Source organism: Sarcophilus harrisii, chromosome 1 (genome assembly GCF_902635505.1).
Source record: "Sarcophilus harrisii chromosome 1, mSarHar1.11, whole genome shotgun sequence".
Lineage (NCBI taxonomy): Eukaryota > Metazoa > Chordata > Mammalia > Dasyuromorphia > Dasyuridae > Sarcophilus > Sarcophilus harrisii.
Genome location: NC_045426.1, coordinates 700,477,672 through 700,490,038, shown reverse-complemented (window position 1 = coordinate 700,490,038; position 12,367 = coordinate 700,477,672). Strand labels below are relative to the sequence as shown.

At 43.6% G+C, this 12,367-nt stretch overlaps 1 protein-coding gene across 9 annotated transcripts in view; it reads right to left on the bottom strand.

Annotated features, from left to right (window-relative positions):
* The window catches only part of ACACB (acetyl-CoA carboxylase beta), a 117,811-nt gene that overhangs the window by 77,453 nt on the left and 27,991 nt on the right, over positions 1-12,367 (bottom strand). Inside the window, exon 1 of one of the 9 annotated variants that reach the window (XM_031948764.1) lies at positions 5,167-5,425. The exons of the other annotated variants lie outside the window; for them this stretch is intronic. Within the exon in view, the coding sequence (XP_031804624.1) occupies positions 5,167-5,255 (89 nt within the window). The 5' untranslated portion in view covers positions 5,256-5,425. Of the gene's footprint in view, positions 1-5,166; positions 5,426-12,367 lie in introns of those variants that run through there. 9 annotated transcript variants of the gene reach the window in all.

Below are 12,367 nucleotides of genomic sequence, written 5' to 3'. Positions count from 1 at the left end.
GATCAGTAGTGTATGAGACATGTTCTTATAAGGGCATGGGTCTCAGAGTTTGGAGTTGAGTTTGATCCAGTTCTATCGCCTTCTAAGAGGGACTATAGTTTTAACTCCTTTAATCCTCAAGTTTCCTCTGAGAAATGGGAGCAATAGCACATCACTTCCATTATCAGGATACTGCTTTGTCAAACAGGACGGGTGCTACAAAAACAAGGGCCTTAGTTATCATTTACAGGCCGTCCAGCAACTCAAGGGCTTGTAAGCTCCTGGGCAAAGGTGCCGCCACATCCACACGCTGCGGGCCACAATCACCCTCCACCTCCTACCAGGCCACCTGCGGCCAGAAAGTGTTGTGCTCCTGCTGATGACTAGGCAGACACAGTCTCTACCCCTAGAGCCGCACCTGAAGTTTCTCCAGGAGAACGCAGGCTTCCTGAGGGCAGGGACGTGTGTATTTCTAGCCTGGCAAAGATGTTTATTGATTGACAGATTTCCAAGTTGATAGGAAAAAACAAAGCTTGTTCTCTGTTGACATGGCCTGTGGGTGTCACGACGTGAAGGTCAGGAAGATAAATGATCACACATCAGGTGAAAACTCCCCCCCCCCCAGCTCGCCTCAGCCCCCAGGGCATCAATGACTCTCACAGGGATTTCTAACGATCCTGTCCTTCTGCCATCAGGCCTCATGCCTGACCACGGCCTCCAAGAGCTGAGTCCCGAGCCCATCGAACACCTTGCCCAAGCTCCTTGCTGCATGAGGAGGGGCATTCCTATTTCAAGCCAAGTACCAAGACGGGCGGTTATTTTTATCTGTTTTTAACTTGAAGTGCAAAAGAGCCAAGTGGGGCAATAGTTAAATGACCAGAATCACCAGATGGAGGGAACCCAGAACTCCAGGTGTCAGAGGCTGGCGGGGCTTATGGATACAGAGCTGTGAGCGTCAGAGCAAAGGGGTCTTAAAGACCCTTTAATGCTCAGAGGTTGGGGTTCTGTGAGAAGTGAGGAGTGTACCAATGTTATTAAATATATTATTTCCTAAATAGTATTAATACTGAGCTTTCCTACCTCTGACAGTCTATAATACATGGCTGAGAAGGAATTCTTTTAAGTATTAATTTCTCATATTGTTATCTAATATTAAATGCATTCTGTCATTAATACTGAACTCTCCTACCTCTGTCTGTAACACATGGCTTGATAAGGAATTCTCTTAAATATATTAATTTATTAGAAATTATAATATTGAATTTATTATTAGTATTGAGGTTCACCTATCTCTGACAGTCTTATCATCTGTTTAAAAAAAAAAAAGTACACTTTTGGCCACTTCTACAAAGGGTATTGCATTAAGCCACAGGTCACACTCAGTTTCCTGAAGGAAGAGCAACGGGAAGAGGAAAGGAGCTCTCTGGGAGGTCTCACACTCACCCAGCGCATGCATCACTCCTCCCTCTGTGAAAATAAGGGGCTCAGGTCCGGCACCCTGTTCCTCTTCTAATGTGCTAGCAGCCCAAGAAAGGACATGAATGAAATCTGGGGAGACGGCTGAGAGGGCCAGAAAGCCTGGCTTTGTTTAGTAAATAGCTAACCCTCTCATTTGACAGAAAAGGAAACTGAGGTCCAGGCTCCTATACCTAATAAAAGGCAAAAATGAAACTAGCCCCTAGGGCTCCTGAGTCCTAAACCAGAGTTCTGCCTCTCTCTGCAGTCAAGATGACCGCCAATACCCAGCACTGGAATACAAACAGTGAGTGGCCCAAGATAGGCTGGTTGGACCTGGGCCTCTATGACCCATCTTGGGACAAGCTCTCTCCATCGGTAAAAATGGAATAATAATGCACCCCCTTTTTCAGAGGCTACTTTGGGGACATCTACCCAATTAAGTCCTTTGAAAGAAGGCCTGCCTGACTTTAACATATTTAACATGTATGGGACTACCTGTCATCCAGGGGAGGGGGTGGAGAGAAGGAGGGGAAAAGTTGGACAGAAGTGAGTGCAAGGGTCAATGTTGAAAAATTACCCACACATGTTTTGTCAATAAAAAGCTACAATTAAAAAAAAAGGAGGCCTGCCTGTCTCCTTTGGCCTAAATCTCACTCCTCCTCCTGTGTCCAGCTCAAATCCAGTTTCCTTAAGGAAGCTCTCTCAGACTATACCGGTCCCTACTGAGCTCACCCATCCCTGGAAGACTTACAGTCTGTACCACATGGCTTATAAGGAATTCTCTTAAATTTATTCATTTCTCATATTATTATCTAATATTAAGTGCATCATGTCATTAATACTGAACTACCTCTGATAGTCTTACTATCTATAACACATGGCTTGATAAAGAATTCTCTCAAATATATTAATTTATTATAAATTATAATATTGAATTTATTATTATTATTGAGTTCACCTATCTCTGACAGTCTTATAATCTATAAAAAACAGCTAGATAAAGACTCCTCTTAAATATATTAATTTATTTTATTTTATTAATACTGAGCTCTCCCATAGTCTCACAATTTTTAACACATGGCTCAAAAAAGAATTCTCTTAATTTATAATGTTATTAAATATATTATTATATAATACTAATAAACTGAGCTTCCCTACCTCTTACAGTCTGTAATACGACTGATAAAAATTATCTTAAATGCATTGATTTATTAATTATATAATATTAAATGAATTATATCATTAATACTGAGCTCTCCTACTTCTGACAATCTGTCTATTAATAGTGAGCTCTCCTACCTCTGACAGTCTTACTGTCTATAAAAATGTGGCTTGTTAAGGAATTCTCTTAAATATATTAATTTACTATATATTATAATATTACATTTATTAGTATTAATACTGAGTTTATCTAGCTCTACAGTCTTATCTGTAAAAAAAAAGGTGGACAGATAAGGAAATCTTCTTAAATATATTAATATATTACATTATCATATATTAAATTTATTATATCTTATTAATAGTGAGCTTTCCTACAGTCTCACAGTCTGCAACACATGAGTCAATAAGGACTTTTCTTAGTTTATTACATGCTGTTAAATATATTATTATATAGTATTCACATTGAACTTTCCTACCTCTGTCTATACACATGGTTTCATAAGAAAATTTCTGAATTGATTTATTATATAATGTTGTTATATATATTATTTATTATATACTATTCATATTGAGCTTTCCTATCTCTTACTGTCTGTAACACATGGCTTGATAAGGAATTTTCTTAATTTATTATATAATGTTATTAAATATTTATTATATAGTATTACTGCTAAGCTTCCCTACCTCTTAGAGTCTGTAACTTTTATATTATTTATTGTATAGTATTTATATTTAGCTTTCCTACTTCTGACAGTGTGTAACTCATGGCTTGATAAGGAATTTGCTTAATTATATGTTATTAAATATATTATTTATTATATAGAATGGCTACTGAGCTCTCCTACCTCTGAGATTCCTAGACTGTAATACATAGTTTGATAAGGAATTCTCTTCAAAGCATTAATTTTCCCTTTTCCAGACTCGGCTGCATTTCTGGGAGGGCAGAGTCTCTCCCAAACACTTCTCCCCAGTCCCCCAAAGCACTCACTCCAAGAAATCCCCAATGAGAGGCTTCCCCACATGCTCAGCAGAGTCACTGTCCTCCACTCATGGGATTTTTTGTGGGCTCTGGCTGCACGGTCCCCCCTGTGGCCATCAGCCATTGCTGTCACCTTAGGGATTCAGCCCTGCTCTCACTCCCTTGGCTGTCACCTTCTGTACAGTCTCCTACCTGGGTACAGCAAGCACTGGGCTTTCTGAGAGTCTCTCATCTGGACCCTAAGAATTTATTTATCCAGATGCAGTGGAAACAAAGTTGCTCCCTTAACACCCCAAAAATGATTTCCCCCCAAAACCCTGGGTGCTGATAATGTGCCCCAAGAAGAAAACTTAGGATCTTGCAACCTATAGATGCAACATCAGGGATCCAAAGGACAAACTGTCCAGAAGAAAAAAGGGGGCTGGGGACACATAGGAATAAAAAAAAAAAAATCAATCTGCTTTCATTTTGAAACACTGCGTTGTTCTTTTTTATATATGATTTCTTATCTATTATTTGAGAGGGGGAAACTGCTGCTTACACACAGTTTTTTTTCTTTTCCAAGAGAACCCCTGCTAACTAATATCCCATGCAATATTAGTTTCTGGGGAAACACTTTTCTGGGTGACCATGACGAAGCCCCTTTCTAGCTCTCGGACTAAGGAAAATACAAGTACTGAGCAACACGTCAGGAAGGAAGTTAATTTCTTTATGAAATTAAGAGCTGTTTTAATTTCATAAGCCAAGTGCGGGGGGAAAAAAAAAAAGCTTGAATTGAGCCCTGTCAGTCTAAAAAATTCAAGTGTGACAACTGTGCCCCCTCAACTATTCCCACTCCTATTTACAGATCATATCCTCCTCCCCCCCCAAAGTGAACCCCAAGTCTGCCCAATGGAAGATTTTCTTGTAGACTTTCCAAGTGGGTACATGCCCACTCCAAGCCTTCCATGATGCCTGAATGCGGCATGAAGGTGACCCCAAAGGACCATCGTGGAGCCCTCGGCCATGCCAGGCTGGGGATGAGGCTGCTGGTGGCCTGATGAGGAATTTTCTTAATTACATATTATATATATAATTATATAAATATATATTACATACATATATTATATATTCATCTATTATTTATTATATAGTATTGCTCCTGAGCTCTCCTACCTCTAAGAGCCAGCCAGGGAAGCCAAGAGCGGCTGATTGAGAAGGCTCGCTCACCCCTGACCTCTAAGGGATGAAGTCTTGGACTCCTCATAAACCAGCCAGGAAGAGAATTCCCTTTATTTGGTCATTTACGTCCAGCTGGTTCTGTCCTTGGGTTCACAATCAAATGATGGTTGGTGGGTCCGCTGGCCAGGCAAATCCCACGCCACCAAAGTCCCTAAGGAGGCTGGCCCGACTTGCAGGGGATGCAGCGGAGCCAAGGGCAGCCCCCCACCTCCCTTCAAGGCCAGGGTGGTCTTCAGATCCCGCCCCCTGGCCAGGGGCGCCGCACACTGAGCCATCAGCTGGAGCAGAGGGTCCAGGGCTGGCCCAATGGCACTAACTGAAACACACAAAAGCCAAAGCAAAGGGGAGAAAAGGCTGGTGTCACTTACTTGCCTCGGGGGCCCAGGAGACATCCCTTGCATTTTGCAGGGCTCATGTCTACACTAGGGAACAGCTCCCGGGCTCCCCACAGGGCCATCAGCCCCCGGCAGGCGTCCTGGCCTCCAGGCACCGGTCCCAGGCAGGAGGGAGGGAAGCAGCGCCCAGGGCCAGCGGCTTCCAGACAACATCCAAGCGAAAGAGACGCTTCCCTTTAAAAATCCATTACTCGCCTGCCAGGGAGCAACTCTGCCTCCTCCTCCTCCTCCTCCTCCTCCTCCTCTTCCTCTCATCTCTCCAGGCACCGACACCTACTGAGACTTGAGCCGGCCTCCCCTTCCATTCTGAAATAGGACCTGCCTCTAAGTTTCCAGGGCAAGGATCCACCAGCCTCCATTTCTTTCTGCTCCCCTCCCCCCCAGCCCAGTTCCTTCCCATTCCGGAGGCGGCGCAGCAAGGGGCTCATTAGCAGCCCCAAGTGGTGCCCCTTAGTAATTCTCCCGGAGTGACCCGGGCCAAACCGAAAGCAGCCACAAGTGCGGTGAGCCGAGCCTCCCGGAGGCCCTGAGAAGACCTGTCTCCTCAAAACTGACCGGCACAAAACTGACCAGAAGCTCTGGCTCTCCCTGCAGGGGCCAGGGGACTGTTTGCCAAGAACAGACAATCGAGGGGGATACTAGGAACATCCCGCGAGCAGAGGCTCCTCTGCAGGGCAATTCCCCAACAGCCAGAACCTTCCCCCGGCACCCAGATTTCTAACTCAAAGATTAGCGGTGCAAAGGTTATCACCCCATTTTACAGAGAAGGAAACTGAAGCGAAAGTTCAGGGAGGAGATGCCATTAGCATTGTTTCAATCGGGTCTGACTCTTGGTGAATTTTCTCAGAAAGTACACTAAAATAATTTCTCATGTTCCTCTCCAGATCATTTTACAGATGGGGAAACTGAGGCAGACAAAGTGAAGTGACCTGCAGGGTCACACGGCTAGTAAGTATCTGAGGGTTTCCTGACCCCTGCACGCTAACCACTACGCCACTTCGCCACCCAGATGTGAACATGAAAATATAACCATTCTATTTCAGACCTAGAACTGGACAGATCCCTCATTTTATAAATGAGAACACTCCATTCGCTAATGGAGGCTGATATCCTACAATGGCCAGTTCTAGAGCTCTCATTTCTGAGGCCTCCTTACAAATGGAAGAGACCTCTGGGACTAGAGGTCAGCCCCCCTCAGTTTATTATTAAAGAAAGACTGGGGAGGGTTGAAGTTATTTAGAGAGGTTGAAGTTACTTAAGAGGGTGAAACAATTTTGCAAATGTCAGGCAGAATTTGAATTCAGGACTTCCTGATTCTAAGCCCAGGGCTCCATCTACTCTGCCAGAGTTGAATTAGAAGGACCAATCCCACCACCTACACGACATCTCTCTAAATTTTTCCTTTCCAGATGGAAGTGATCTTTCTTGAATTTGCCCTTTATTTACCCTTCAAGTATTTGTAGTCTTGTTTCATTTTAATTCAATATATATAGACATATATAGAAATATGTTTATATCAATAGATAGCTTTATATGTGTCCATAAGCATGGAGACATGCTATATACATATCTTATATCAGTACATATCTTATCTCTAGAGGGCACTCAAACCCAGTCCTTATGTAACAATCTCCTCTCCAGTTGATAGGGGAAGCTAGGTGGTAACAGACCTGAAGTCAGGAAAACTTATCTTTCTGAATTCACATCAAGCCTCAGACACTTCCTAGTTGCTTGACCTTGGACAAGTCATTTAGCCTGTCTGCCTCAGCTTCCTCATCTATAAAATAAACTGGAGAAGGAAATGACAAACCTTTGCCCAAGAAAACCCCAAATATGGTCATAACGAATGTCCCGGAACATGATTTAAAAATGACTCAACAAAAATCCACTTGATAAAAATTTGGTGAGAGAATGAATTTTCATTCTGAAGACTCTAAAGAGAAAAAAAATCTAAATGCTGAATGATTCCAGCGTGCTGGCAAACAACTCTGCCCCCAAATCGTACGCTTCTTCATGCCCACTTTTTCCTAGATTTTACTGCACTGGGTGTAAAGTACTTAAAAGCTGATAGAAAAAGCATCCTATAAATACTAGTATCCAGTTGAAATTAACCCCTAAATACATTTCTTTCAAAGGGTGAAAAGTGCCATCTGGAGGGATAGGAAATAAATAAATGGATGGAAGGTGATGTTTGACTCAGCTGAGGCGGTCGGATTAAGGTGCTAGCTAGACTCCGCTGGAAAGGCCCTTAGAGGCCATGGAGCCCACTCCCCTCATTTTATCAGGGTCTAGAGAGGAAGAGGATTTGCTCCAAGTCACACAGAGAAACAGGGTCAGAAATTAGAAGGAAGATCCTTTGAGTCAGTCTTATTAAGTACCTACTGTGTGCTGGGCACTGGCCTAAGCAACGAAAATCAAACACAGACCCTCTCCTCCAGGAGCTTCTCTTCATGCAAATAGCTGCGTACAAATGAGATCTCACCGAGTAAATCAAAAGCAACTCTAGAGCGAAAGCACGAGAATTCGGGATTCCAATTTTGTTTCTAAACTTTTTTGCCAACTGTTTTTAGTCAGATATTTTCCAATGTTCCAATTTTGCCAAGTCTTGAAGTAGACAGAAAAGACTAAAAGCAGAAGACTTGGATGCCGGAAAAAAGCAGCCGATCTGGTGTTAAGTATATAGCTTTGGGCTTTTATTGGCCCGTTAAGTTATTTGGATGAAACAAAATGTGGTTCAGCTTATGAAGTCCAATGACAGATATTTATGGACTTGGGAGCCAAAGGACCTGGGTCCAAATACTGAATCAGACAGTCCCAGGTTGTGAGAATTTTGGACAATTAATTAACCTCTCTGAACCTCAGTTTTCTTATATGTGGAATGGGCAAATACCAGCTAACCCAGAAGTCTGTGGTGCAGAAAATGCTAGTGCTATCACTGAGTGTCCTCATAATCATCATCATGATTTTTTTTTTATAATTCTCCAGAGCCAAATTTCCATCATCAGTGGAAAGAGGAAACAGTCATTTCCACTTTTACTCAGATATCATGGGGGATCTTTTCCCCTTTTTTGCCCGTCCTTTTCCCTCTGATCCAACAGGTGGGGAAGGGAGGCTGCTAACAAACTGCACTCCTTGGGGCCCTTCAGTCAGGGCCCTGCATCTTCTCTTGGGGGTCAAAGAGAAGCTGACTCTCACACTTCAGAGTGGGATAGAGGGCAGAAATAAGAAACCATAGTATCATACTTGACCCTTCCAAAAAAAAAAAGTGCTTATTATGTCCATTTGACAGATAAGATGAGGCTAAGATCTGGAATGGGCCTTGCTCCTTCTAGGCCTTGTAGGAAGTGATGATCAAGGTTCTGAAGACTCAAACCCAAGGTTTTCTACTCCCTAGTCCATTATTCTTTCCATTACACCAAAACTCCTTTTAACTAATTCAAGACTGAACAAAGTCTGTGTGAGTGCCAAGCATTTGGATTTCTTGTGAACAGTTAAAGTTTTGCTGCAATTTTGGCCTCATAGTATTAGTCAAATATATCCAAGTGCCCTTATTAAGTAGCTAAATTCAACTTGATAACACAGGGGGGAAACATAGGTCATTAAAGAAAAAAAAGAAAGAAACAAGAAAATTAACTGAGGATTGATAGGGCAGAGAGCCCAGCCTGAGAATCAGGGGAGTTCTGAGATCTTGTAAATCTGGGGGATTCAGGTTCCTCCTCTGTAGAATGAGAAGTCTGCACCAGAGGGTGGAACCTTTATGGATCTTTTGGTTTGGAACCAAGTGTGGGGAATGACGCCTCCCCATGCTTTGGGATGGGGAAAAGAGAGATGGCCAGATTGGAAGGTGGGAGAGGCTATCAAAGCCACGCAAGGTCAGAGAAGGAAAGCAGCTTCAAGAGAACATGAAAAGGTCTCAAGTTCATCAAGACCAGACATTGTGCATTTTTTGGTCCCTCTATACTCTTAGCAATCACTGGGGCAGCTGATAGAGCACCTGCACTGGAGTCCAAAAAGACCTGAATTCAAATCCAACCTCAAATCCTTACTAGGTATATGATGCTGAGCAAGTCACTTAACCCCAATTGGAACTTAAGCCCCCCCAAAATTATTGAGGACTTTTCCCAAAGTGGGTTATATCTATTGATATTCATCATTATTAAAAATTACAATGTTAAGATTCATAAACATGTATTAAAAATTAGCATACTTATATAACCAGAAAAAAAAACAAAAAATTATTCTCTCAACAACAAAATTAAAATGTTAGTATTATTATGAAAATGGTTTTGGCCTCTTGGAGTGAAAGAGTTTTGGGGACAAGGGTTTCTGGACCACACGTTTAGAACTGTCAGTCTGGTTTAATAATCACAACCAGACCTCTGGAAGCAACAGAGCTGTGGCAATAATTCCTTCTCATTACAACAATGTCAGCTAGGTGACTAACCAAAGGGTGCAGGGAGTCAAAAAGACCCAAGTTCAAATCTGACCTCAGACACTTAATAGCCATGTGATCCTAAGCAAGTCATTTCAGCATTATCTGTAAAATGAGTTCGAGAAGGAGATGGAAAATCACTTCAAGAAAATCCCAGATGGGATCACAAAGAGTCATACACAACTAAAACAACTATCAAATGAGGTTATATCTGTAAAGCATTTTACAAACTTTAAAGAGCTATCTAAATATATCATTATTATTATTATAGGATAAGCAAACGTACCTCTCGTAGAGTAAATAAATAGTATGTTTTACAAATATATGTATTATTTTTTTCAAATGGATGCAGATATTGTTGTGATGACCAAAATAAAAAGTTCCTTTTTCAAGTTCATGATGCCTTTTTGTCCCCAGAATACTTCAGGAATGGTTACTAAGAGAATAATTACTAACTATCACATGGGAGTCTTCCCACTCAGAACTTCCCAGTGGGAACCACTGACCTCATCCAACCTCTAACTTTACGACTAAGGAAATCAAGGTCCAATAGGAGGCAGGGTCATACAGTCAAGGACACATGAGGTCCAGCAGAGCCAGGTCCAGAGCCTGGTCAGGCCACCAGCCCCCAGGCTCTCATTCAACAGTAAGTTCAGGTTGTGTTCTCCTGGGTGATTTAGTCAAAGAAGTAGAAGGCAGAATCTCATTGGGGAAGATCATGGAAAGATGGCAACCGGCCTGATCCAGGGCCTCTCTCCATTCTGGATGGTCAGCCAATGAGTGTGGAAGAAGAGCTACCTCTGGGTCAAGTCCCAGGCCCTGAAGCTGCATGGAGAGTGGATCCTCAGTCCCACTCTTAGTTTGAGGCTCTCACCTCTAAAGACCCTGAGGACCCCACTCAGCCTCCTAGGGGATACGTCCATCCCCATCACTTCCCTGCTGGAAACTGTTCTTACCTCAACCACCAAACAAGGAGTTAAGAACTTAGAAAGTGAACAGGAGGGGGAAAATAAACAAAGAAAGTTGACTTGGCACTAGTCCCTCATTGAAACGTCCTCCCCCGCCTCCTCTAGAAGCTGATAGCCGTCCCTTAAAGGCACAGGCCAAGGAGTCCAGCAAATGGGGGCTGGGGTCATATTGAGGGTGGACATTCAGGACACGGGGGCTCGAGACCCTGCTCCGATTCTCGGGGAAGATTGCTCTGGCCCTTTGTAAAGCTAAATCTCGAGGCTCAATGGCAGGTTAGTCGTGGGACTGGGAATAAGTACCTTCCGGGCTTGGGGGCTGTAAACAGCAGGCCCTGGACTGGACCGGACCGTCCCCAAGGTCCAATGCCCAGCACTGGCAGCCTATGACTTTAAATCTCTAGACAAAGTCTAGTGTGGCCTCTGGGGACAGAAAGACAGAATGATTTTTCTCAGCAGCAGATTCAAAAGAAAAGCAGAAATCTGACCAGTCAGTAAGCTCTCTTCAGGTTAGGAAGAGCAGCGGGTGGAAAAGGATGGGAACTGCCAGGGCCATCTCCCCCATGCCCTCCTGGGCAGCTCCTGGGCAAGGGTTCCTCCGTCTGGGCAGCCACGGGCCGGGTGCTCAGCACAGAAAGACCCCCCCCAACTCCGCCAAGAGCAGGGGTAGCCCGGCCTTGAAGGCTCTACATCTGTCGGCCAGATCACTGCGAGCAGGAACCCCGTCCCCCTGCCCCCCAGCCTGGCTGCTCCCGCAAGTGGCAGGGCTCCCCAATATAAGGCGACGGGTAGAAAATAAACAAGTACAGCCAGCTGCTAAAGGGGAAATGGACCGGCGGGCACTGCCCACGGATCTGACTGACACGGCACAAAAACAAATGAATTTGAAGATTGAGCAAATCGAACTTTTGGTGGCAGCTCTGCCCTACCTAGCTGAGTGTCTTTGACCAAGTCTCTGGGTCTCAGTTATCCCATCTGAAAAATGGGGCATAATAATGCCCATTCAGATCATGCCATGGAAAAGTAATCTGCCAGCTGTTCTGGCTGAACGAGAATGGTTCTGATTCTCAGGCCTGCTGAGCAGCAGGGACGTGGCAAGGACGTGGCAAGGGCAAGAGGCCAGAAACTAAAACACATGGGCAGGAATTCCCACGCTTACTATATGTGGCAAACCAGCCCACTTCTTGAACCTTAGCTTCTGCCTCTGTTACATAGGAGAGTTCAATAAGGTGAGCTGTTCAGGAAGCAGTTCAGGACCACAGAAAAAAGGCAAGATTTGGAGCCCAGGGCTCTGGGTTTGAATCCTCCTGAGGCCACTGAAATTTCTGGGGGACTTTGAGTGAATTACTTATCTCTCAGCCTCAGTTTCCTTATTTGTAAAGTAATGATTATTTTAATAATAATAATAAAAAAAAACCTGAAGTGGGTAAAACTACATGACTTTGAAGGCCTCTTATCAGCTAAATCTATGATTCAACAATCCTTCCACCATTCAGAGTCCCAAAGACTGAAATAGCTTATACAGCATTTAATTCAACTCTCTCATCGTAAAGAGAAACTGAGGCTCAAGGAGGTAGGTGGCAAGCCCAGGATTTGAATCCCGTTAAGTAGCAGAGTTCAATAAGGTGAGCTCTTGGGAAAGCAGTTCAGGACCAGAGAAAATGGGCAAGATTTGGAACTCAGGGCTCTGGATTTGCATCCTCCTGAGGCCATTAAAATTTCTGAGGGACTTTGAATGAATTACTAATGTCTCATGGCCTCAGTTTCCTTATTTGTA